This window comes from Panthera tigris, chromosome E3, assembly GCF_018350195.1.
Source record: "Panthera tigris isolate Pti1 chromosome E3, P.tigris_Pti1_mat1.1, whole genome shotgun sequence".
Lineage (NCBI taxonomy): Eukaryota > Metazoa > Chordata > Mammalia > Carnivora > Felidae > Panthera > Panthera tigris.
The window spans coordinates 28,578,227-28,605,467 of record NC_056675.1 but is presented as its reverse complement, the minus strand read 5'-3'; the positions used below and the strand labels follow the sequence as shown (position 1 = coordinate 28,605,467).

General features: G+C 49.6%; 1 protein-coding gene across 1 annotated transcript in view; it reads left to right on the top strand.

Annotated features, from left to right (window-relative positions):
• Nucleotides 1-5,930: 5,930 nt before the first annotated feature.
• Nucleotides 5,931-27,241, top strand: part of ABCC1 (ATP binding cassette subfamily C member 1) — a 139,967-nt gene continuing 118,656 nt past the window's right edge. The window contains exon 1 of the mRNA XM_042971136.1: nt 5,931-5,989. Within this exon, the coding sequence (XP_042827070.1) occupies nt 5,942-5,989 (48 nt within the window). The 5' untranslated portion in view covers nt 5,931-5,941. The remainder of the gene's footprint in view (nt 5,990-27,241) is intronic.

The window sequence follows — 27,241 nt, the reverse complement described above, 5'->3', positions numbered from 1 at the left end:
TGTTAAATGCTAGCATGAAAATAAAGCAGGTGTTGAGTTAGAGGGAGTGGGGTTACTCAGCGTAAGTTAATTAGGGAAAGCCTCTGGGAGGAGGTGACTTTTGAGCCCTGAGGGGAAGCAAGGGCCACTTGAAGATCTGGGGGAAGAAGGCTCCAGGCAGAGGGCTTAGCAGGAGTTGAAGGCAGGAGGTGGGAATGAGCTTGGCGTGTTCAAGAGACAGAAAGCCCTCCATGTGGCTGCTGAACAGGGACTGAGGACAAAGAGGTATAAGATGACATTGGAGATGGCCAGGGGCTTGGTCACACGGGGCCTCGTAGGATTTTTTTTTTAACTGCTCTATTTTGCTTCTTTTATTCTAATTTCTTTTATTGTGGCAAAATACACACAACAAAATACTTATTTATTTTTGAGAGAGAGACAGAGTGGGCGAGGGGCAGAAAGACAGGGAGACACAGAATCCGAAGCAGGCTCCAGGCTCTGAGCTGTCAGCACAGAGCCCAACATGGGGCTGGAACTCACGAACTTGCAGATCATGACCTGAGCCACAATCGGATGCTCAAGCAGCTGAGCCACCCAGGTGACCCCAAGCATCTTAAGCGTTTTTTAAGGGGACGTTTCTGTGGCATTAAGCACGTCCACACTGTTGGGCAGATCTTACCACGTCCATCCCCAGCGTGCTCTCCTCTTGCAGAACTCCAAGTTCACATCCATTAAACACGACCTCCCCACTTCTCCCCTCCCCGCAGCCCCTGCCAACCACCATTCTACTCTTCATCCCCATGAATTTGAATACTCTGAGAACTCACACCATATCGGCCCTTCTTTGACTGCCTTATCTCATTTAGCACAGCATCTTCAAGGCTCAGAGTTTGTAGCCTGTGTCAAAATTTCTTTCGTTTTTAAGGCTGAGCCATTTTCCATCGTATGCAGAGGCCACATTTGCTTTATTCATCAGTGGGCAGACACTTGGATGGCTTCCATTGCTTGGCTCTCGGGAATAATGATGCTATCAACTTAGGGTGCAAATATCTGTTTGGGTCCCTGCGTTCAATTCTTGTGGGTGCCGACCCAGAAACGGAATTGCTGGATCGTATCTGGTCGGGTTGTGGACTAAGCATGGTGGGGAGGCCATTGCAGGTTCTGTGCGGGGGGGGGGGAGGGGGGGCGGTGTGTAGCTGCCTTGCTTTTAACAGGACCCCTCTGGCTGCTGATGGCAGTGGGAAGCGGCAGGCACAGGACACCAGGAAGGAGGCTGGTGTAGCAGTTCCCGAGAGCGACAGCAATGGCTGGTACCTTCCAGTGTGGCTGGGGAGGCCTCTGTGGAGCAAATGAGTAATTAAATGGTTGCAAATAGTGACAAGTACTGTAAAATAAACCGACAGGAACAGGGTGCTAGGATTCAGGGAGAACTAAAAAGGATCTCTTGGGCATTCTTGTCGGCTGGATTCACTGAATCACGTACTAGCAAAGGGGCTGGTGCTTGAAATCTCCATCCTGCATTTTCATCACCCTTTATTTTGTAGGCTGTCCATTGGGTGGGTTTGGCTCAGGGCCCAGAGCCTCTTGGTCTAGGGTGTTTCTTAATTGTACAAGGGCTGAAGATGGGGAGGAAGGGGACAGAGAAGAGAAGGGAAGGCCTTCGGGTCTGTGGCTGCAGGAGAAGCACGGGGAGGGCCTTGGCAGGTCAGATCAGGGCTGGGCCTTGTCTTTGCCACATCCCAGCTATGGGACCTTGCCCATTACCTTGCCTGTTCCTGGAAAGTGGTATGCTCGTTATTTATTACTCATATTTAGCATTTATTCATTCTCTATTTAAAATTTCTGCATGAGGTGTAACTTTTCTAGAGCAAAGTACAACCACCTTGAGTGTCCAGCTCAGCGAATTTTAAAATGTGTATATGTAAACCATGTAACTACCACCAAATCCAGTTACAGAACTTTACCAGCTACTGAGGAGTTTCTCTTGTATCCCTTCCTAATTAATACCCCCTTCACACGTAACCATTATTCTGACTTTAATCAAAATCTATTAGTTGTGGGGCGCCTGGGTGGCTCAGTCAGTTGCGTGTCTGACTTCGGCTTAGGCCATGATCTCACGGTTCGTGGGTTCAAGCCCCCCATCAGGCTTCCTGCCATCAGCACAGAGTCTGCTTCAGAGTCTCTGTCCCCCTCTCTCTCTGCCCCTCCCCTGCTCATGCTCTCTCAAAGATAAAAATAAACATTAAAAAAAAAAAACATTTAAAATCTATTAGCGGTGACTGTGTTTGATCCTCCTATAAATGGTGTTGTGAACAAATGTACTCTTTTGTGCCTAGCCTTTTCTGCTCCTTCCTGCGTTTGGTGAGATTCCATTCTTTCTTTCTGTTATATGTGTTAGCAGTTTGATTCTTTTCTAATTTTTAAGATTTTTGAAGTTTATTTATTTATTTTGAGAAAGAGAGAAAGCCAGGGAAGGGCAGAGAGAGAGGGAGAGAGAGAGAGAGAATCAGGGAGAGAGAGTTCGGGGCTCGAACCCATGAACTGGGAGATCATGACCCCAGCTGAAATGAAGAGTCAGACACTTAACCAACTGAGCCACCCAGGCACCCCAGCTGTCTGATTCTTTTTTTTTTTTTTTTTGGCTGTGTAGTGATCTATTGTGTGCGTAGGCCACAATTCATTCACCCTTTTGACTACGGATGGGCCACTCAGTGACAGCTAGTTTTGGGCTTTTTGAACAAAGCTCTAATGAACATTTTTTATAGATGTTTTTCAGTGAACATAAGCACTCCCATCTCCCAGAAAGCAGTGGAGTTGCTGTGCCCCTGTGTAATCCTATGTTTAGCTTCAGCAGAAATTATCTAGCAGCTTTCCAAAGTGGTTGAACCAACGTCCATCCCCGCTAACAGAGGAGTTTTACTTCCGTATCTTTGCTGAAGCTTGGTATTTTCATTTCTGTCACTCTGATAAATTGTAATGGCTGGGTTTGGGTTTGTTTTGTTTCTTGTTTTTTGGGGTTTTTTTTTTTTTTGCATTTCCCTGATGATGTTAAGAACCGTTTCATATGTTTGCTTAATCAACATTTGTTGAAAGAATTAATGAACAAAACATTCGTACAAAAAAGGAAAATGTCCGTCTTGCCCCACTTGAAACCAACAGTGGCTCCCCATTGCTCTTAGGGCCAAGCTGAACCCCCCCCCCCCCCCCCCCCGGTTGACCAAAAAGATCCTGCAAGCCTTCTGATCTGTCTTGCCCCAGATGGGTCCCATCTGCTTCACTCTCTGGATTCCTGCCACCCAGACCGTCTTCTAGTTCTACTGAGGGCCTGCTCTGTCCTGTTCCATGGCTTTTCCATAAGCTGTTTTCTGCAGCCTGGAACACAATCCAGGCCCAAGACCGGACTCATGGCTTGCATGTCGGTGCATAAACTCCTTCCCCCCAGAAGCCTTCCTTGACTTCCACTGCCAGCAGGCCGGGGCCCTCGTTGGCCCTCTTCCACTTTTTCTTCCCAGCTTCTACCAAAGCTGTAAATAGCCTTTGCTGTATGTGATTATTTAATTAACCTGCCCTCCTACCATAAAAAATACTTTAAAAAACCCCCAACACTTTGGGGGCACTCTGAGACTCAGTGAGTAGAGCATCTGACTCTTGATCTTGGGGTCATGAATTCGAGCCCCATGTTGGGTTTAAAGATAAAAAAATCAAACAACAACAACAAAAAACCCAACCCTAAGACTGCGAACTGCATAGGAACAGCAACTTTCTCTCGTTCCTAGCAAGCCCTGGCGTATAATAGATGCTCAATAAGTATTCGTTAGATGTATAAATCTCAAAGCAACCAGCCAAGGAGCATTATCACTTGAAAGAAATTATCCCTTAAAAACTCACCCTGAGGGGAGCCTCGGCCAATAAAAAAATCACAGAAACCAATCCTATCTCCCTAAGTCCTTGGCAGGGGTGGGGGTGGGGGGGATGTCTCACATTCAATCACCATTCCTGTTTTATTTGGTGCAGCTGGTGTGTGTGTGTGTGTGTGTGTGATGGAAACTATACATCAGGCAAAGGATTAAGGGGGAGAGAAGGAAGGAAAGGCATTGCTGGTGTCACAGTGAAAGCTTAGACACTCAGGCCCCAGTCCCAGCTCCTCTGTCACTAACTACCTGTGCTGAGGCAGTATGGCAAAATGGTCAGCGTTACGGATTCCTTCCTTCCCGGTCTGCCTGAGTTCAAAGAGTGGTTTGTAGCCCTACTGTCTCCGTAATCCCTGACAAATCACTCTGCCTCTCTGGGGCTCAGTTTCCTCAACCACAAAATGGGGATCATGATAATAATACTAACTTCATGGGGTTGTTGTGAGCATTTAAGTTAATTCATGTTCATTGCTAAGAACATGCCTTTAGGAAGTCCCATGACTGTGAATGCCTGTTAATTATCACTACAGGTGGTTCCAGACTTAAATGATGGCTTGATTTACAATTTTTTGATTTCACGATGGGGTGAAAACTATATGCATTCTGTAGAAACTGGACTTGGAATTTTGAATTTGGATCTTGTCCCAGGCTAGCGATATGCCCTATGATACTTTCTCACCATGCAGCAAGCTGTAGCTCCCAGTTGGTCACATAATCAAGAGCAGTTAAAATTGATTAACAACCATTCTGTTTTTCAGTTTCAGTACAATATTCAACAAATTACGGGACATATTCAACACTTTATTACAAAGTAGGCTTTGTGTTAGATCTGATTTTGCCCAGCTGTAGGCTAATGTATGTGTTCTTAGTACATTTAAGGTGGGCTAGGCTAAGCTGTGATATTCTGTACCTTAGATACACTAAATGCATTTTTTTTAATGTTTATTTAATTTTGAGAGAGAGAGAGAGAAAGAGAGAGAGAGTACAAGCAGGGGAGGGCCGAGAGAGGGAGACAGAGGATCCAAAGCGGGCTCTGCTCTGACAGCAGAGAACCCAATGTGGGGCTCAAACTCATGAAGCCAAGATCATGAACCGAACATCATGACAAGAGCCAAAGTTGGCCACTTAACGGACTGAACCACCCAGGTGCCCCCTAAATGCATTTTCAACATAGGATATTTTCAACCTAACATGGGTTTGCCCCATGTAACCCCCACCTGAGTTGAGGAAGATATGTCTCCAGGCCTCAGTTTACCTCTAAGAGGATCAAAAACCTGGTTATTTGAGTGCTGCTAAAGATGATGGAGAAAATGGCAAGGTGCTTTCTACCTATGTGGGGGATGACAACGGTTTGGGATGGAGACTGGAGTCTTCCCACCATGACCCCTCTGGCGCAGATGGGTCATGGGTTCAGATCCCACTTGTGCCGTTGGCAGCTGTGTGACCTTGGGCCAGTCACTTCACCTCTCTGGCCCTCAGTTTCTCCATCTGTGAAGGGTAGACCAATGAGCGTATCCACCTCCTACTGTCTCTGTCCTCTGTATCAGCTCTGGACTCAGCTGGCGGGGCTGACCCGGCGACCCTGGAGAAGTCATTCAACCTCTGGGCTCCTAGTAAGGATCCAATGAGGATACAGCTAAGCCGTTTGGCACTGTCCTGGCTGGCGGAGGGCTCAGTACCTGTTTTCTCCTGGCGATACTATTACCGTTGCTGTCGCCGTCGCCACCGCGGGATTGGAAAACGGGTCGCAAGGTCCGGCCGCAGGGGTCCCCGCAGCTCCTGGAGGACACACACCCCCGCCCGGGTCCCGGCCGGGGTGGGCGCCGAGAGGCGCAGCGTAGCCCGCCGGCACCCCGCGGCTGGAGGCGAGCCGGGCGCAGGGGCGGGGCGGGGCGGGGCGCCGCATCCCCGTGACGCGCCGGCCAACCAGGCGGCGTTGCGGCCCCGGGCCCGCTCCGCCGCCGCCTCCCGCCCTCTTGCCGCCGCCGCCGCCGCCAGCAGCAGCCGCCAGCAGCCGGGCCCGTCCGCCCACCCGCCCGCCCGCCCGCCGCATGGCGCTCCGGGGCTTCTGCAGCGCCGATGGCTCCGACCCCTTCTGGGTACGTGCTCCGCGGCCGCCCGGGCCGCGTGGGGCCGCTGGGAGGGGGCGGCCGCCGGCTGGGAGGCCGGCCCGCGAGGGGAAGCGCCGGGCGGGCCGGGCCGGGCCCGCGGCCCCCGCGGCCCCCCGCGGCCGCCCGGTGCCGCCTCGTCCGCTCCGCAGCCGGCCCGGGGGTCCCGCGCCCGGCCCGTCGCGGGCGCCGCCGATGGGAGCGGGGCGGAGGGGCGGGGGGACCTGGGCAGCTCAGCTCCCGGGAACGGGGCAGGGGCTGTGCATGTGCCCGGCTCCGGGGCTTTAGGGGAAACGTTAGGGGCCAGAGCTTGGGGGACAGGGCTTCCTGCTTTGCGGTTGCCCCTGCAATTAAAAATAACCTTCCGCGGGAGGGGACGCCAGGGATTGGGGTGGGGGGGAGGGCGGCGGCACAGGGGGTGGTTTCCCGGCTTAAGTTCTCCCATGTCTTTTGTGGATTGGGGTCCCCCCTTTCACCAAGAACGCCCCATTCCCAAAGGGCTGAGCTGGGAAGAGGCTCGGGCTGGAGGAAGGGATGTTTGCCCCTTCCCTGGTTGTGCTGCATCAACATTACGCTCCTGTGGTTACGTATTTTTGCCATCTTTTACTTTCTGTCTGCTTAATTACTATAGGGGGGTTTGGGGAAACGGGAAGGATATGGGAAGTTTGGGGAACAGCCAGGAAAGAAGGTAGGGCTGTCCCCCGCTGCCTCACCGGGCCCTTCTGTCAGGTTTGGGGTGCAGGGCCGTCCCACCTCTGTAATGTGAGGCTCCTGTCTGTGGGGATGCACGTGGCTTTTTCCCTGGCAAGTTTTCCTCTGCATGCTCAGTGCTGGCCTGGCTCTGGCTCCTGAGTTCCCTTTCTGTGGTTTAATCCCCACTGTCTTGGGCTTTAGCTTCCCTCTAATGCGATTTACCTCTTTGTTCCAGGAGGGCACGTCTGTGGCACACTCTCTTGATTATTGGGAAACACAGTAGGCGAACCTGGACAGGATAGTTTTGTTTTCCCTCTTTTGTCTTGGATTCAGGAGAGAGAAACAGCCTTGGCTCTTAGGAGCTGGTGATTAGCATCCAAAAATACCTCCTTGTTCTGTTTTGTGGCCCTTCCCTTGCCTGCTGCCTTTGTAGTGTTGAAAAAGTCATCCTTGAGGGCCCCAGAGGAAGGCTTTGTTTGGGGGGGGGGGTGTCGTTTGGTAGAACAATCAAATACACCTTAGTACATCTCCCAGATTTCAGGCTGATAGGATGAGAGATTGACTCTAGGGCTGGGAATCTGACAGATAACTTTTGCATTCGGGGTCTGGGGGACTGGAGGACAGAGCATTTGCAAAGTAGGACTCCGTTTGGAAAACCTGTGGAATCCCTGTTCCTTCTGCCAGGTGTAACAGCCGCAAGATTATTTTTGCAAGGATCCAGAGGGAGATCTGGTCTAGTGTTGCTTTGAATTTTGGAGTGCTTCCTTGTTTATTTTCTTATCTTAGATTACACAGGGGAAAAAAAAAATAGGTTGACTGGGAATCACATTTTGCATCAGGATGGACTTTATTAGTGACAACTGGCAGTTGATGGTTAATGAGGTTTTCCAAAGCAAAGTGTGTTTGGGGGTACTCTGTTTATTTAGCTTAAGAAGTTCATCCAGGAAAACCAATTGTGTCTTTTTTTTTTTTTTTTCCTCTTTCTCTTTGGACTTTTTGCTACAGAAATTACCACATGGTTGTTTTGCTTGGGGCAGGCAATGTATGGCCTTGGTTGCCAGACCCTCCCTTTTTCCGAGTCTTTGCCCTTGCAGACTTTCCTCTGTCCCTTCTTCTGGATTCCTGGATGCCCCAGTTTTGGGTGGGGGAGGGAGGGTTTGGAGCTTGGAAGCAGAGTTTCAAAGCTGGCCACTGCAGCGTGAGAACTTCTAGGTAGCTAGAGAAACCAAATGTAACAGAAAGCAGGTAGTTTCTGTGTTTAAAAAAAATTTTGTTTTTAATGTGTATTCATTTTTGAGAGAGAGGGAGAGCACACGCAAGTGAGCAGGGGAGGGGCAGAGAGAGATGGAGACACAGAATTGGAAGAGGCTCCAGCCTCTGAGCTGTCAGCACAGAGCCCAATGTGGAACCGGAACCCACAAGATGTGAGATCATGACCTGAGCCGAAGTCGGACGTTTCACCCACGGAGCCACCCAGGCACCCTACTTTCTGTGTTTTCTAGGGCGGCACACTCCAGGCTGGGAGAGGGAAGCCACTTTACTTTTCTGTGCCTCAGTTTCCTCATCTGTAAAATGGGGGCAGGATCCAAAAAAGCCCCAATTCTTAGGGTTGTTTGAAAAGTAAATGAGATCATTTGTATAGGAGGCTCAGCCTGTGCCCCGATTAGAGTCCCTTCTTTCTGAAGGTGAAGTTGTATATTTCTAGTTGCTTGTCCTTCCTGTGGATTCTCATTTTCTTCAGCTGGGGAGGGGGCGGAGGGATGGGGCTGCTGCCTCCCCTTCCCCCCACCCCTTATACTTGGCTTCTCTGTGACCAAGGCCTTGTGTTTAGAAATTAAAGGGACTGGCCCACGTGAGACTCTTATCAGAGCTTTGTTCCTGGGCCACTGCCTGCCTCTGCCCTGTGAACTGAAAAGTCCAGAAGAACCAGAATGTGGAAATGGCCCACGGTGTGGGTTCCAGGGACTTAACCACCTTCACTTAGGCAAATGCTCTGGAGGGAGAGAAGAGGTGCTTCTTTACTCAGATAGGTGCTGGGTTTACCAGCACCAGCTTGTTTTTCCCATTAGTGCTGGTAAGAAGGGCTGTTTTGTGGCTGGTGTTTGTATGGTGGTTGGGAATAGGAGTCTCTCCTTGTGGGTAACTTAAAAAAAATTTTTAATAAAATTTAATAAATTTTATATAAGTTTATAAATTTATATTTATATATATTATAAAAATTTATAAATTTTTATAAAATTTATAAAAATTTATTAAAACATTTATAAAAATATATATTTATAAATTTAATAAAATTTAATAAAATAAAAATATTTATTTATTTTTTGAGAGAGAGAGAGAGACACACACACACACACACACACACACACACACACACACACACTTGCAGAGTGCAAGTCGGGGAGGGGCAGAGAGAGAGGGAGAGACAGAATCCTAAGCAGGCTCCCGGCTCCGCACTGTCAGCACAGAGCCCGGTATGGGGCTTGAACCCATGAATTGTGAGATCATGACCTGAGCAGAAGTCAGACACTCAACTGACTGAGCCACCCAGCTGCCCCTCCTTGTGGGTTAATTTTTAAAAAATATTTATTATGTTGCAGACCCAGCATAGAAAAATCGGAAAAATGTCAAAAAGTCGGAGAAACAAATTAGTAAGCAGTGCGCTGTGGTGCCTCAGAGCGAGTGCCTGCGTCCCCGGGCTTCAAATCCTGGCTCTGCAGTTTCGGCGAGTGATTTCTCTGCGTGCCTCGGTTTCCCCGTGTGGGAAACGGGGGACAACGCAATACTAAGCAAAGACCGGTGGCCCAAGGATCAAATGAGCAAATCCTTGGCAGTTGCATAGGGTATTGCTGTTGAGTATACAGTTAGCGTCCAGTAATTGTCAGCGGTCCACACCAGCTGGAATTCTCTAGTTAGTTTGTGCCTGCTGCACTTGTTGTCGCTGAGAGTGGCTGATAGAAGTAGCAGGTCCGTGTTGCCGTTCATGGAGTCCCGCTCATACTTGGCCCCTGAGCTCCCGTTTGCCGTGGAGAACACACGAAATCCCTGATGATGTGAATAAGCAGCCAAGGGCTGGGAGAAAAGGGAATATTTTAGAAGCCGTTAGAAATTTCTCTTGGGGTGACATCTGGCCTTGGAGTGAGTGTATTTATCTCTTATAGTTCCTCCTGGGTTCACAACAGTCTTTGAACAGCCAAATTGCACCCCTGACCTCCCCCCCCCGCCCCAAGTTTTCTGTAGGTTTTCAGACCGATCCCTTTGCCTTCCTCTACCTTCCTTTGGATTGTTAGAGCCGAAAGGGACCCTGGATGGTCCTCCCCTCACCCCATCCGTTCCTGCAGGAATTCAAAGCCCAGAATGGCGGCATGATGGGCCTGAGGTAAGACGGCAAATGGCTCTGGGAGGAGAAAGGAGGAACCTTTGAGGGGACAGGGCAGGGCAAGAGCCGATTCGGGGTTCCCGGGCCTTCCCCCAGCTGGACCGGGTCTGTTTGTGATACTCTTGGAGGTGCGTCACCTTTTGAATGTGGTGGGGGATTCAACTTTTAGGAGTAGGTATCGCCCCGCCCCGGGAGATGTCTTGTGGGTGGGTATCTCCAACCTGACGTGTCCCAAACGGGACTTCGGACCCTCCCCATCTCAGTTACCGTCAGCCCCGTCCTCGGAGGCCCAGGCCCCAAACCCGCAGCACCCTTGACCGTCGCCTTCCCTCCCTTGCCACGCCTCCGCTGTTGCCGCTTGCTTCAGAATGTTTCCAAATCTGCCAGCTTCTCACAGCCGGCCGCCACCCCCACCTCATTTGGCCGGAGCCACCGTTGCTCAGCTCACTCTAGGAGTTGAACATTCCCCCCTCACCGCTCTCCCTGCTTCGGTCCTTGACCCCCTACGGTCTAGTCTCACCTCAGCAGCTAGCAGGGTCCTGTTCAAGACGCAGGTCAGGTCTTGTCCCTCTTGTGCGTGAAACCCTGCAGTGGCTCCCCACCTCCCTCAGGTAGAAGTGAAAAGGTTTAGACCTACAGGAGTCAGCAGAAGCTGGCCCCATCACCTCTCTGACCTCGTCACCTACTACTTTCTGTCTCGTTTTGCTCCTGCCACAGTGGTTTCTAGCCTGCCTCAGGGCCTTTGCACTTGTTTCCTTGCCTGGAATGTTCCTTTACCTTCAAATGTTTGGTCACATGTCACCTCAGGCAGCTTTTCTCTAACTCCCTGCCACTTCCTTGTGCCCCCAGTCCTTCTCTGCACTCTGTCCTGTACACGTCCCCACACCCCCTTGAACTAATCTAATACATCAGATATTTTACTTACTTTGTTTATTTTCTGTAAACTCCCACAAACAGGTCAACTCCACAGGGGCAGGTTTTTGTTTTTTGTGGGTTTTTTTTTTTTTGGCCTGTGTTTATCTCCACGGTACAATGGTGCCTGGGATATAGTAGGAGCCCAGTAAATATTTGTGAAAGGAATAAATGACACGAAGACTGGAATGGTTCTTGAGCTGGGTTGCAGCGTCTTCCCAGACATCTCTTAGGACAGAAGAGTCACTCACCTGTCTGGATTGGATACCCACGGAGACCAAGCCCTCTAGCTTCCACCAATGATGGCATAGACTCTACCTTGCAAGGGTCAGCACTGAGTCTTGCCCCTCCCTCTTGTCCCAGGACTCAGCGCCTCAAACATAAGTAGGCTCAGTCAGCATTTAAATATGAGCGGGCACCTTGGTGGCTCAGTCGGTTCAGCGTCAAGCTACGATCTAACGGTTCTCGAGTTCGAGCCCTGTATCGGGCTCTCTGCTGTCCGCACAGAGCCTGCGTTGGATCCTCTGTCCCTTTCGTACTCTTCTCTTACCCCATTTGCTCACATGCACTCGCTCTCTCGCAAAAGTAAACATTAAAAATAAATAAGAGTGTCTGAGGTACGGGTTTCAAACAGGGGATCAGATCTAGTCCACCAGTGTGCTGCTTTGGCCTTATTTTAATTGTGGATTACTTGTAATCGCTACTGTTTACTGATTGAAAGAGTTCACGGAAAAATGTGGATTCCTGACTTCTGACAAATCAGGAGATCTGATAAACGGGAAGGGGGGGAGGGTGCATTTGTACATGGTAGTGGTCACTGGGGGCGGTGGGGAGAGGGCAGGCTCCCCTCCCTGGAACAGACCTCTGCTGGCCCCCGTTTGCTGCAAGCCCTCCTCCTCCTTGAGCCCAGCGTCCGTCCCCGGCTGTTTTTCATTGTATTTCCTCACCCTGTCTGCTTCCTTCACTGAGACAACTCACCTGGCACTGGTAGCCTTGAAGCCCAAGCTCTTGGGTCCATCTGATTGGTTATTTAATGGTGCCTGGGGTCCATTTGATTGGTTATTTAATGGTGCAGACACCCCTGGCTTTATCAAGGTCATGTCTGCTGGAGGGGGGCGGATAAACTCATTGCCATTGATGCCCGAGGCATTTGAAACCAGCCTCTCGTGTCGTATGTTGGCTCTAGATTCTCATGGTGGGATAAGGTCTAGCTGTTATTATCATATCTTAATGGTTAGTAAACCTCTAGCCCATCAAAACTTGTCTGAACATTTTGCAAAGAGAAAGTGCTAATAAAAGGATTTGGAAGAATGACAAGGACTCGAACATCCTGAGGCAGGTGTTTCCCCCAGCCTGGCGTGGAAACTGGGACAGCGTCTCCCGATGGCGGTAGTGAACCTGTACTTAGCTCTGGAGGGCTGGGGGTTGACGGGGACCCTTTGAGGAAGCCGGTTTGGGGAGGTAGAGGCACAGCACAGTTTCTCAGCCTGAGCACTTTGACATTTGGGGCCAGATAATCCTCTGCTGTGAGGGCTCCCCTGTGCACTGCGGGATGTCCAGCGGTCTCCTTGGTGTCTACCTCCCCGTGTTGTGACAGCACCTTCCCCTCCAGACGCTGCCACATGTCCCTTTGGTGGTGAAGTCACACAGCCATTGGCGTGGAGGAATCTGGAGAATAAATTGGGGGCAAGCCTTGCCCTCGCCCTTGCGTTTTCCCCAGAGATTTTAGGCTGTTGTACGCCTCATGTAATTGGCTTATAGGGGTTGCCTTGGAGAAGCTTAATGAGACGTTAAGAAGGTTCACCTCCAATTACGCGACGAAGGAGGTTGCAGCCTTTTCCGTGCCGTTTGCCTGTTTCCACTGAGGGCTCTGCTTTTCCACAGGAATCCTTTCCCTTCTGGTCCTAGTGTGTGTGATGGTGCAGTCCCAGGGCGAAAACACCTCTCTGTCGAGGTTGGCTTTGAAGCTTTGCTCCCTCTTTTTAAACTGCCTCGGGATAGATGGGCAGTCACCAAGTTGAGGCTCCACTTAAGTATCCCTTTAGCTTAATTGTGGGATTCATGTCCTGGGGGAGGTTGCCAAGTCCTGGAAAATGGGTCTAGATGACTGGGGAGGTAGTAATTGAGGTTTTATGGGGCTTTTCCCTTCCTTTGAGAATCTCTGTTTACCTTTTATTGATTTACCTTTTATTGGCCTCGTAGGTGGCTACTTGATTGGAGACGCCCTCCTCTTTGCAGAGCATTTATGAAAGTTTTCCTGGTATGCAGAGCTTGAGAGTGGTCTTTTAAAACACTGGATTTGATTTCTGTTTTTTTTTTTTTTCTTTCAGTGTTTTGTTTTTGAGATAGAAAGAAAATGAATGAGTGGGGGAGGGGTAGAGAGAGCGAGGGAGACACAGAATCCAAAGCAGGCTCCAGGCCCTGAGCTGTCAGCACAGAGCCTGACTTGGGGCTCGAACCCAGAAACCGTGAGATCATGACCTGAGCCGAAGTTGGACGCTTAACCGACTGAGCCCCCGGGGTGTCCCAACCCTGGATTTCATCTCTTGTTCCTCCTACAACTGTTCATCGATTTAGTCTTGTTAACTGAACATCTGTGTGCCTGCGGCCCTGTTGTGGGGAGGGCGCTCGAAGTGCAGCCACAAACAAAGGAGATGAGGTGCATATGCTCACGGAGCTTACACTAGGAATGACCACAATAATTCTGGGGCGTGGTAAGTGCCACAAGGACATAAACCAGAGGACCTGGCATGGCGTGCGAGCTGTGATAGAGGGATACCCAGGGACAGCCTTGCAGAGGAGGTAACATTTGACCTGTGATCTGAACGGCAAAGCTGGCCATGAAAGGACTAGGGGGAGGAAGTATTAGGTAACAAGAACTCCCAAGTGCAAAGACCCTGGGGTGCCTGGAGTGGTCAGAGTATTGCAGAGTTTAACTCCACAGAACTACAGAGCCCATCTCATAAAACTCTTGGCCGCAGCGTTCTGCAAAAAGGCATAAAGCACCAATAAAATGGCTTGGGCTAATAATTAGGGCCTGAAAATTCCAAAGAGGAAGCTTGGCGAGGAAACAGCAATACTTGCAGAGGCATGAGCCTCTGATCCATTTAGGTGGGAACGAGTCTCAGGTTTTTATAGTGAAATTCAGTGTATTCTTTTTATGAGTCTCCTGTTTCCGAAGCACAGTTGAAAACCCTTCAGGGTCAGACCGAGTTGGGATTCCCCACTCCCAGCTGCCCTTGATTCTCTTCCAAAGGCGTTTCCTGACCAGTTAAGATGACTCTCTTTAAATTGCTAAGAAACTCTTATTCTTTTTCCTTTATTTATTTATTTATTTTTTTTTCAGTTTTATTTCTAAGTAATTTCTGCACCCGCCATGGGGCTGGAACTCACAACCCTGAGATCAAGAGTTGCATGCTTTTCCACCTGAGGCAGCTAGGCGCCCCAAGGAAAACTCTTTTAAAACTAGATGTTCAATTGATCTGGCTGATAGCGTGAAGATCTTGGGTGGTAACTGTTTTGATTGTGCTATTATTTTTAAAAATGTGAATAGTCTCTACAGCAGGAAAGCAGATGTTTAGTTCTTCCCCCTCCTTCTTTGGTGGCCACTGATGATAGAGTTTCTTGGGAGTCCTAGAAAAAATGCCAAGCATATGCAAATATGTATGAAAGGGTGAGGGAGTATGGATATCTTTTGTTCCTCCCTAGGTGGGTTTGTATTCTAACTAGTGTTCTGTATTTTGCTCCCTTCACTTAAAAGCCAAAATTGGGGCGCCTGGGTGGCTCAGTCAGTTAAATGTGAGTCCTGATTTCAGCTCAGGGCGTGATCTCACATACGTGAGAGCGAGCCCTGCATGGGGCTCTGTGTTGACCACAAGGACCCTGCTTGGGATTCTCTCTCTCCCTGTCTTTCTCAAAATAAATAACGATTAAAAAAAAAATAGCAGTGGGGCGCCTGGGTGGCCCAGTCGGTTGAGCGGCCGGCTTCGGCTCAGGTCATGATCTCACGGTCGGTGAGTTCGAGCCCCGCGTCGGGCTTTGTGCTGACAGCTTAGAGCCTGGAGCCTGTTTCAGATTCTGTGTCTCCCTCTCTCTGACCCTCCCCCGTTCATGCTCTGTCTCTCTCTGTCTCAAAAATAAACTAAAAACGTTGAAAAAAAATTTTTTTTAAAAGAATTGGAACTGTAGAATCTGCTTTATTACCAGCAAAAATGTAAAACAGCCAAGAATAGTTACTACCTAACTGAATCGTTTTGAAAGGCCAAAGGAGGGGCGCCTGGGTGGCTCGGTCGGTTAAGCGTCCGACTTCGGCTAAGGGCATGATCTCACGGTCCGTGGGTTCGAGCCCCGCGTCGGGCTCTGTGCTGACAGCTTAGAGCCTGGAGCCTGTTTCAGATTCTGTGTCTCCCTCTCTCTGACCCTCCCCCGTTCATGCTCTGTCTCTAAAATAAATAAACGTTAAAAAAAATTAAAAATAAATAGCAGTGTCAATTTTTTTTTCCACATTAAGTCCCTGCAGATGGAAAGAAAAAGGAAATATCACTTCTTTTCAAGCCATACATTTTTCCGTCACATGACTGTGCCATGTACTCACCTCCGCCCCACCTTTGTCTCTGTGGGTCTTCGTTCCAGAATTTTGGCACGATAAACAGTCCTGCCTGGAGCATTCCCCGGGCACTCATCTTTGCATGCGAGTAGATGTAAATGACTCAGCAGAATAAGTTCCTCCCTGAGGAATGGCTGGGACGAGGGGACCTGCGCTTTGAAAATTTGATAGTTCTGATCGCCTAGTGGCCGCTGTGCACTCATGGACCCACCACCCAGCAGCATTTATTAAGCACCCGTCGTGTTGCCGGCCTGATGAGGCAGGGAAGCAAGCTGGACCTTGACCAGGTTCACGTTGCTTCCCTCCTACAGGAGAGGGTTTTTGTCCAGCTGCATTAAACCGTACATTCTAAGGAGTTCTGTCTGGAGAGTGCTTGGTTTTGCTCCCATTAAAGAAATATATATGGTTGAATTTTAAAATTCTTTGCCTTCTCTGTCATTTCAAAAGTGCATTTATGTCAACAGTTGAACGACATGTAAAGTTTGAGAATCCCATCATGCTGATGCAACTCGATTTAATTTTTTACACGTAAGCTTTCTGGTTTCGTCCGTTGCATGAATTATAAGAGCGACACTTTTTGTTACAACGCAGTCATCATAGGGATTTTTATTTTATTGTTTATTTAAAAGATTTTTTCAGGTGGGCTCCATGCCCAACGTGGGGCGTAAGCTCACGACCCTGAGATCAAGAGTCACATGTACTACTCAACCACCCAGACGCCTCACTCTGCTTTTTCATTCCACTTAACATGATACATGTCAATACATAGAATTTATATAATACTCTTTACGTATTACATAATATATTTTTTAAATATTATTTTTGAGAGAATGTGTGCAGGTGCAGGAGCTGGGGAGGCGCGGGGGGTGGGCAGGAGAGAATCTCAGGCAGGTTCCACGTTGTGTGTGTAGAGCGCGATGTGGGACTTGAACCCACAAACAGATCATGACCTGAGCCGAAGTCAAGAGTCAGACACTTAACTGACTGAGCTACCCAGGCACCCCTAACATAGTGATATTTAATATAATATATAATAGTCATAATTATTTAATATTCCAACTTGCAGATTTGTTATAATTAACTCAGTCACTTCCCTATCAGTAACCACTGCTTGCATGATTTTCCATTTTTCTTTCCTGTGAACAGTGCTCCAGTAAGCATCCTTGTACATGGGTCGGAATTCTGTAAAATTTTTAATTTTTTTTTTTAACATTTATTCATTTTTGAGACAGAGACAGAGCATGAATGGGGGAAGGTCAGAGAGAGAGGGAGACACAGAATCTGAAACAGGCTCCAGGCTCTGAGCTGTCAGCACAGAGCCCGGCGCGGGGCTCGAACTCACAGACTGCGAGATCATGACCTGAGCCGAAGTCGGACGCCCGACCGACTGAGCCACCCAGGCACCCCCTGTAAAATTTTTAAAATAGGTATCAGCTGGTTATTTTCCAGAAAGGAAAATGTAGCAAGTCCATTGCCACTGACGGTGAATGAGAATTCCCCTTTCTTTGCATCATCCCAAGCACTGGGCGTAAACAAGTTTGTTAGTGTGATGGGTTAAAAAATGCCTTATTGGTGTTTGCATTTCACTTTAGGTTAGAAGCTGAGCATCCAGCAATATATTTCCCAGTGATAGGCGTGTTCTTTTCCGTGAGTGTGTTTTTCGTCTTTTTCCTGTTGATTTGCAGGAGCTCTTGATATATTGGGAGTTTGCCCCTTAGTCAGGTGAGCCACAGGTATTTTCCCACAGGCCACTGTTTGTTTACTGGTGGGTTACCATCTGATTCTCATCCAGGTTTGTGTGCAGTTTCCAAGGTCGCATGTGGCCAGTGCGTATTATTTTCAGTCTTATGTTTTTCATTTACTGTTGTCAGGATTTTCCCACGGTCCTGTGTAACTTTTTAAATTATACAACGTGGAAGCAGTTGTTCCTTGTATTGGTGAACTATAATTTATATAATTACTACCTGTGGTTTGACATTTAGATTGCTGTCTCTCTCTCTCTCTCTCTCTTTTTTTTTTTCTTTTAAAGAAAACATTGTAACAGTGTCTCGTGGATTGTGCCTGTTGACTTTTAGAACATATTCTCAGGGGTGGAGTGAGTATCTTAGAACATTTGAAAAGATTTCACTGTAGCTAGAGACTTTTTTTTAAATGTTTATTTCTTTATTTTGAGAGAGAGGGAGAAAGTACGTACAGGCAGGGGAGGGGCAGAGACAGAGGGAGAGAGAATCTCAAGCAGGCTCTGCGACTGTCAGCAGGGAGCCTGGTGTGGGACTCAGTGTCACAAACTGTGAGATCATGACCTGAGCTGAGATGAAGAGACGCTTAACTGACTGAGCCACCCAGGTGCTCCTAGAGCCTTGTTTTTTAAAAGGGGTTGAGGGGCGCCTGGGTGGCTCGGTCGGTTAAGCGTCCGACTTCAGCTCAGGTCATGATCTCACGGTCCGTGAGTTCGAGCCCCGCGTCAGGCTCTGTGCTGACAGCTCAGAGCCCGGCGCCTGTTTCGGATTCTGTGTCTCCCTCTCTCTCTGCCCCTCCCCTGTTCATGCTCTGTCTCTCTCTGTCTCAAAAACAAATAAACGTTAAAAAAAAAAAAATTAAAAAAAAAAAAATAAAAGGGTTTGAGATAATTTGCCATTCTAGCAGGGTCTAACCATCCCCATTATTGTTTTTATTACTATGGGCAGATGATAGGTACGCATAAGTGACAGTGTCTTCTCTGGTCCCTCCAGTCAACCTGATAGACTGGAGGCCAGTGGCCCAGGCAGAATTTGGAGCTGCCGATGCTAGGAAGGTGACTAAGCAATTTGGTTGGTAATCAACTAAATGAATAACTAAATAACTTGGTTAGATTATCTAGGAGCCCTTTGATAAGCCATCTTCCTCAAGATCATTAAGTAACTAAGTCAAGGTCAAGGAAAAAAGACACAAGGTAGATGATCAGCCCTGAGTCAGAGCCTCTTTCTTTTCAAAGGGGGTACTGGGCGGGGAGGGACGAGCATTGGCGGCTGAAGGCATGGGGCTACTTCGGACAAGAAAGTACAGTTCCAGAGAAAGCGAGGGAAGAACATGGGTGGGGTCAGGAGGCCAGATTCAGGAGCCTGAGTTTGAAAATCCGTCCTGCCACTGCCCAGCATGTGACAGTTCCTTAACTTCTGGGAGCCTCAGTTTCCCCAGCTGTAAAGTGGGGATCGCGATCACGTTGCCTATCTGACACCGTTGTGAGGAGGAGGTGCCGTGTACAGAGCGCTTAGCAGAGGGCGAGCAGACACCAGCTGTGGTTGTGGAGGAGGCGGCTGGACGATAGGGGACAGCGGTAGACCATGGAGGGCAGTGGAGGGGGGATTTCGGGTGTGGTGATTCTCTTCTGGTTGATCATCTCCTTGTGGCCTCCGGCCCCACACAGGCCTTGGCAGAGTTGGAACAGAGCCCAGCCTGACCCCAGGGATTCAGACACCTGCCCCCAGTGTCTGAGACAATTCAAGTTAATTGGCCCAGTTGTTCCAGGGTGTCTGGGGGGCAGGGTGGGTTCCCAGGTCTGGGAGAGGCAAGCCGAGGTGTCGCGTATCAGCTAATGTGTGGGGAAATTCATTTTTCCCATGGTTTTCTCTATAGGTTAGGAATCAGAAGAGTGCTTGAGTATTTAAATCACTGATGAACAAGGGAAGGCAGGTTGAGATGACTGAGTGCAGCTGACATTCACATACTTGGACAGTTCCAGGTTTTCTGCAAACATGGCAGTGATTGGATTATTTAAAGGGGCTTTTTCTTTTCCTCTCTTCTTGGTCTGATATTATAAGAGATACAGTATAAAATGAAACAGTTCAGAGACGAGTACAGTCAAAAGAAAATCTTCCATAACTGCACTCTCTGGAGATAATCTCATATTGGTAGATTGGCGTTTTAACTTTCAAATCAGTCTGTTTTCTCCACGGATGCTAAACATATATAGTATCTTTTGAACACAAGGAAGGGGGGGGGGCACCTGGGTGGCTCAGTTGATCAAGCATCCAACTTCAGCTCAAGTCATGATCTCATGGTTCTTGGATTCGAGCCCTGCGTCAGGCTCTGTGCTGACAGCTGGAAGCCTGGAGCCTGCTTCGGATTCTCTCCCCCTCTCCTGCTCGTGCTCTGTCTCTCTCTCTCTCTCTCTCAAAATAAATAAAATTAAAAAATAAAAAAGGATGATCTGTAAAAACACATTCTTTTTTGTTTTCACTCACTAGTACATCTTGGATGTGACCCATTTTTAATGAGCATATTTTACTTGATGAAATGCCATCATGAACCTAATTAAGTAATTTGCCAGTAATTGTTGCCTCTTGAGGCAGTTGGTCCTGGCGTTGTTTTTTAGCCTCTCTACCGGGAGCTCCTGGGGAAAATGCAAAGCCAGCCTTGAGTGGGTGGGTGTTGGAGGGGCACGTCTTGGACCCTCTTAGGCACCCCGTGCAGGAGACGGAAACTCTGAAGTTCAGTGCTTTTGGGGCTGGACTCTCACCCCTGGCCTGGCCCCATTGAGTCGACGGTCTCTGAGGGTTTCCTGGATGTCCTTGCCCTGGGCTTGGCCGCTTCTTGGTGCAAGGTGGATGGGGAAAGTGAGCATTTGGTTTTTCAGTCTTTTAGTGGGAGAAGGGAGTTGGGAGAGGCAGTAAGTAAGCCCACCAGTAGCGTCTGCCCTGTGCTTAATGACTTCTTTCCTTTAAACTAATTCATTTTTTTTAAGCCAAATAAATTCATCCTAAATTCAAGCTGCCTATATTTTATTATACATGTGAAGTCACAGGGTGGCCATGGTCACATATTTACCAAATGGCTCTTAACTAGGTCATTACTCATAGGAAAGAGTAGGGTGTTCTGCAAACTGCCTACACCCGCAGTTCTTGCCTCCTGGTGATTTTACTCCATGAGGGACATTTATCAACATCTGGAAACATTTTTGGTTGTTCTAACTGGAGGGAGGGCATCTGGCATCTAGTGGGTAGACACTGCTGATGTTATACGATGTACAGGGAAGGCCCTCCTCTCCTTATAACAAAGAACCATCGGGGCCCAGATGTCACTAGTGCTGGGGTTGAGAAGCCCTCGCCTTGGCTCAGTCCACATGCTGCCAGCTTTTGGGTACAGCAGCGGTTTGCTAGTCTCCTAACTCTGTGCAGTGCTTCTTCTGGGTGACTGGGGACTGTGACAGTTTCTAGTTGTAGCCTGCTAGTGATTTTCAGGTCTGTGCCCACACCTAATGTCGGATCTCCAATAAAAATAGCTGTGCTGTAATTTACCTGTGGATGTGAATTCAGGATACTATTGCCTAACACCCCCTCCCAGCACCTTACAGAAATTGGGGAGAAGGGGGTGCCCGGGTGGTTCCGTCGGTTGAGCATCCAACTTAGGCTCAGGTCATGATCTCGCGGTCCGTGAGTTCAAGCCCCGCATCAGGCTCTGTGCTGACAGCTCGGAGCCTGGAACCTGCTTCAGATTCTGTGTCTCCCTCTCTGAGCAGGGGAGGCCCTGCTCATGCTCCGTCTCTCTCTCTCTCTCTCTCTCTCTCAAAAGCAAATAATTTAAAAAAAAAGAAACTGGGGAGAAGGGAGCCTGTGGACCCTGAGGTGCTTGAAATTATAACCGTTTCGCCAGGCAAATCCTACTCGAGTGCCGTGTTTCGGGAAGAATACTCTGCTTGCAAGAGGATTTCTCTTATGGGGCCTGTTGGTGACCATGCCCCATTGGAAAGGGCTGTGGTTTGTCAGATTGGTTTTACTGCCTCCCCTCTGCCCGGGTGTGGCACAGACAGCCTGGCCTGGGGAAGGAACTGGAGACAGGCAGGCAGCTGGCAGGTGGGCATGGTCGGATCAGCGGTTGGCAGCTTTGCCCCAGCTGGCCCGGCTGGGTAGCTCGACAATTACGCCCCCTCCGTGAGAGTTAATGGCGTTGTTGTGGAGCAGTAGTGAGGTGGTGGGGCCGGGCTGACTGCCTGCTCTCCCTTAGGGTGCACTTGGCCAAGCAGTAAGGGCGTTTTTCATTTTTCCTCCTCCTCCTCCTCCTCCTCCTCCTCCTCCTCCTCCTCCTCCTCCTCCTCCTTCTTTTTAATATTTATTTCTTTTTGAGAGACAGAGTCAGGCAGAGCATGAGTGACAGGGAGGACACAGAATCCAAAGCAGGGTCTAGCCTCTGAGCTGTCAGCACAGAGCCCGACACGGGGCTTGAACTCCGGGATCGTGAGATCATGACCCAAGCCGAAGTTGGACACTAAACAGACTGAGCTACCCAGGCACCCCCATTTTTCCTTCTTTATTTCTCGGAACTTAGGGAGAAGCCTCTTGCCATCCCTAAAGATGAGTTAGATTAGAAAAGGGTCCGGGCTGCGCCACATGTCATCGAATCCAAAAGATCGGCAGCGGTGACGAGGATCCCCATTTCGGAGATGCCTTGCTGTGAAGACACGGCCGGCAGAGGTTGAAGGGGGCACCGAGCGTCAGAAACGGGTATCACAGTAAAGTGTGAAGAAATCTGGGTTTTACTTTATTATTTAAAAAAAATTTTTTTTTATGTTTTATTTTTGGGAGAGTGTAAACGGGGGAGGAGTTGAGATGGGGGACAGAGGATCCTAAGCAGGCTCTGCACTGACAGCAGTGAGCCCCATGTAAGGCTCGAACTCACGGACCACGAGATCATGAGCTGAGCCAAAGTTGGACGCTCAAGCGACTGAGCCATCCAGGCGCCCCTGAAACCTGGGTTTTAGAATCGATGCATTATGATAACTTCCAGTACCTCCCTCCCTTCCTCCCTCTTGTGTGTATTAATCCCTCTATTGCCGTAGGTCTGATGCCCGGGAATATGTATGTGGTAAATGAAACACGCAGCCTCCCTGTCTCACGGAGGCCACAGATGTGAAGATGTCTAGAGGGAGAGAACAGTGCAGGTTGCCAGTGTGGCTTCCACTTAGACCCTGGTTCTGCTGCTTGCTGTGTGACCTTGGACAGGTCGCTTCACCTCTCTGTGCTTCTGTTTTCTCATGCACAAAGTGGGGATAATAGCTGTGCTACCTCATAGCGTTGTAAAATTCAAACAATTGAAGTAGGACGAATGTGCTCCTCCCGTTACTAAGTGGTGTTATTGTTACTATTGCTGATCCGTTGTCATTGTTACCGTGGCCGTCTTCATCATTACACAGCAGTCCCTGCTCTGGTCCAAAGGGAAATCCGGAGGATCTGGGAGGACCCAGAGATGGAAGAAGTACCGGACGGTGATGTGATTCTAGGTTGACCCCTCCCCCCCCCCCCCCCAGGTTAGCCACTGTTAACTTCTGGTTCTCTGGGTAACATGGCCTTCTTGGCTCATGTCAGGAGACCTTTATACTTTGTGCCTCAGTTGATGCATCTGTAACACGGAGAACAGTAATGGTACCGGTGTCCTCATAGGTTTGTTTGAGGGATTAGACAAATTGAGGTGTGCCCAGTGCCCTAGGCTGTGCCTGCGCTGTGTAAGGATGTGCTCTGATGGTATGTAAACCTCTCTGGCAAAAAAGATACCCCCACCCCCTTCCCCCTTTCCTTGATTGGAACCTCCCCTAACCCCTGATCCCGCTCTTAGGCATTGCGTCTGCCCTAGTTCTTGGGCAGAAAGCATGAAGCCCAGGGTGCCAGGGCTAACCCCTCTTTACTGATGGCCTCTCCAGGCTTGGGGCTGGCCCCTCGCTTTGGGTCATGACAACTGGGTCATTTTCCGCAGGATCCTCTGGCCCCCTTTGCTTAGGTCTCGCGTGCCTGGGAGCTTCCTGGTTTTGGCTGTGAACGGGGCAGCATGTACAGATTGCATCTTTTCTTACTCTTGGAGTTACTTCCTTTGGACGCATGCCCATAGCGGGGATTATTGGGTCACAGCAGGCCACGGAGTCTCTGGGTTTTCCTCACATGTTTCTGGGTTGCTCTTCAGATAGATTGATTCACCCCTTCTTTCGTTTGTTGAACAAGCATTTGATGAGTGCCTACTCTGTGCAGGCGAATTAGGATGAGGTCCTGCTTTGGGGAGATGACAGGTAGGAGGGAAAGAGACCCTTAGAACTTACGGATGGGAAAACAAAGGCCGAGAGAAGTGAAGTCACTCAGCTAGTGGATGGCAGAACCAGATTCAAACCCGGAATCTGGCTGGCAACCTCTGCCTCATGCTACAGGAACAATAAAGACGGGGGTGCTGGGGGACATGCACGTTGCGGTTCTAGTGAGTTATGGCGGAGACGGGCACTTTCGATGGGTGAGACCTCTGTCCACCAGTTAGCAGCTGAGGCAGCCCTGACCAGACCTGGAATATTCCAGGCCCGGGACAGAGCCGGTACGGAAAAGCTGGGGGAGCTGGGGGAGCGGGGAGAGGCCTTCGCAGCCAGAGCGGCAGAGGCTGGGGTGCCGCGTCACGGGCTCAAGTGGAGGCCGGCCCCAGGCGCTCTTCAGATCTGGTGCTTGTCAGCCCCAGGCGCTCCTCAGAATGCTTTCCATTTAATCCTCAAAAAGCCCTGTCAGGTTTGATAGACTGATTATCGTCCAGATGAGGCACCTGAGGCCCACAGAGGTTATGTGCCTTGTTTAAGGTCACACAGCTCAGAGGTAACAGAGCCAGGATGGACCCATGGCCCTTTGGCCCAGAGTCTAGGCTCCGAGGCGTGGCACCGTCCTGCGCTGTGATGGGAGTGTCCCTAGTGGCCTGTTTTAAAATAGCTATTGTGGATGCTTCCAGGTCAGCGGTAGGGTAGGACTGGGGCGGGTTGCAGAGTAGTGTCTTTTCCAACAGGCTGTGCCAGATGACCCCGGCTGATCCTGTAGCAGGACAGGATAACAGTCCCTTGGGGGTGCTTTGGCATTCTGGCATTCTGAGCTGCTGTTGTCACTTGATGATGGTGATGCGGCAGGAATAATGCGGTAGAAGTGGCAGCAGCAAACTCAGCCCCCACAGCGACCCCCTCCCCTAACATTGAGGGTTGGTAATCTGGTGAGAGGTGGGCGCCTAAAAGGCAGAGAGGTGGGTTGACTTCCTCACGGGCACACAGCCAGGAAGTGGTGGTGTAGGTCTCGAGCCCGGGGCTCTGCACCAGAGCCCGTGCTCGTGACCCCCGTGTCGTGGTCCTCCTTCAACACTGCCTGCTCCCTGGGACCCATCTCCACCGTGACGCTGTCTGCCACAGACCAGGAGCACGTAGCTTGGATTTGTGTGTGGAGTTGAGGGACCTTGGGATAGGCAGGTGGGCCAGCTCACGTACTCTGGGGCGGGGGGGGGGGGGCAGGGGGGCCGGGGCCGGAGTGGCTCCAGGGCAGTTTTGGGGAATGACGGCGGCTTCGCCAGTTTCCTGTTTGGGGGCTGCACTTGAGACTTGGGCTCTCGGTTTCATGGTTTCACAATGTCTGGGAGCTTTTGCAACACGTGGGTGACGCAGCACTTTTTTGGTGGGAATCCCGAACGGAGCTTTGGTTTTTCCTTTGAGTCCCTCGCTCAGTCCTTGGCCTGTCCTCTGAGCCCTTTCGGTTGCCCAGTCCCCTCCTGGCGCTTTGTTCTATTAGTTGATGGGCATGCCCACCTGAAGCTTGTCCGGTGACTCTCTTGGATGCTGCTCTGTGCCCCCCTGAAACACCGGCGCCCCGTCTCCACAGTGGCCTGTTTCTTGGCATGTTTGCCCCCTTAGGTTTTCCCTCCTTCAGGAAACCCGCTCTGAGCTCCCAAGGGGAAACAACAGTGACACTAACTTCCACTAATAGACTGGTCACCAGGTGCCCGTTTATTGTCCCCATGCTTGACTTCTCAAGGAGGCAGCACGTGCGGCCATGAGCCCGCCTGCCTGTGTTGACATCTGCTATTTTCACCTGCAGGCTGTGCTACCTTGGGCAAGTTGCTTTGCCTCTCTGTGCCTCAGTTGCTTTCTCTACAAAATGGGAGCAAGAGTACCCATTTGGGGATGAAAGTGAAATCAGGCAATGTGTAGATTTAATGTTCACAATGACTCTCAGAGGCAGGTGTGGTCCCTGCTGTGAGCATGAGGAAGCTGAGTTTTCTTCCTGTTTGCTTTGTGAATTAACCCCTCTCTCTGCTCCGGAGGTCTCGTGTCATTTATGTGCACCTCTTCAGTGACACTCAGTGCTTTTAAAATCTTTTGTCACAGCTATTTATGTACCCACCCTACTTCCTGGATAAGATTCTAAGCTACTTGAGGGCAGGATACAAAGGTGGGTGTTGTGGTTCAACTCCTGTTACGAAGCAGGCTCAGTATGTGTTGAATGAATGGACAGGCAGGTGGATGGTCTTTGGAGTCAGTAGGTATTGGTGGCGGGGGTGGGGCCCTCTGGAAACACTGTTAAGACAATGGGTCTCCACTGGAGTGATCGTGCCCCCCTCCCCCAAGTGGACACTGACAACTTCTAGAGAGTTTTTGTTGTCCTGGTTTGTGGGGGGAGGATGCTCCTGGCATCTGGGGAGTCGAGGCCAGGGATGCGGCCGGACCTCCCACCATGCACAGGACAGCCTCACAGCAGAATTAGCCGGCTCCGGAGGTGAGCTGTGCCAAGGGTGAGAAATCTCAGGTTAAGGGCACATGTAATCTAGTTAGAAGCAGCATAGCAGTGGGAAGTCACATTGCATTCAAATATATATATTTTTAACAAATGCAAACGAGTCCCATCTAGATGACGTGTCTTCTTAGTGAGGTGATGAAGTCGGGTCTGTGTGTCCTTAGTAGTTTCTGAGGGGGGTGTTAGGTTCTAAAGACACCATATGAAGTGGAAATGACATAGTTAAAATGACCCTGGGTCTTCCTCATATATATATATATATATATATATATATATATATATATATATATATTTTTTTTTTTTTTTTTTTTTTTTTTTTTAACAGCTTTATGGAGATACAGTTCACATACCATATGATTCATGCATTTAAAGCACACAATTTGGTGGCTTCTAGGACAGCCACAGAGGTGTGCATCCATCATCACGGTTGATTTTTGGAACATTATTTATCTTTGTGTCCTTCAGACCCAGCCTGGTGGGGGCTGCTGTGATGGCTCAAATGCTGGCTGCATCCAGTGTACGGTTTTTAAAAAAAATTCTACGTTTGTTTCCAGAGAGAGTGTGTGTGAGCGGGAGAGGGGCAGAGAGAGAGGGAAAGGGAGAACCCCAAGCAGGCTCCGCGTCGAGCACAGAGCCTGACGCGGGGCTCCATCCACGAACCTTGAGATCGTGACCTGAGCGGAAATCAAGAGTCAGACACTTAACCTACTGAGCCGCCTGGGCATCCCCTCTTAACTTGCAGTTTGCTGAGACTCACTCTGGCGTCTGGTTCATAGACTCCTTGGGTGCTTCTGAGCACCTGCCATGTGTCTGGGCCTGGGGCAGGTCGGCGGTGAAAAGTCCAGGGCTGCTACCTGGGCATTCACTGTCCCCACAGACCTGACAGCCTAAGGGGAGGGCAGGATCTGGCAAAGTAATGTTTGGAGTAAGTAGCATCAGATCCTAGGAAATTGCCGACCTTTGGTGTTTTTTGACCTACCTCCTGAGTTGGCAAACTTTTTCTGGAAAGAGCCAGGTGGTAAAGAAGTTAGGCTTTGTGGGCCAAGGCAAAATCAAATGACTGCTCTTAGCAGCAGGCAACCCATCTGGTTTTGTTTGTTTTTTTTTTA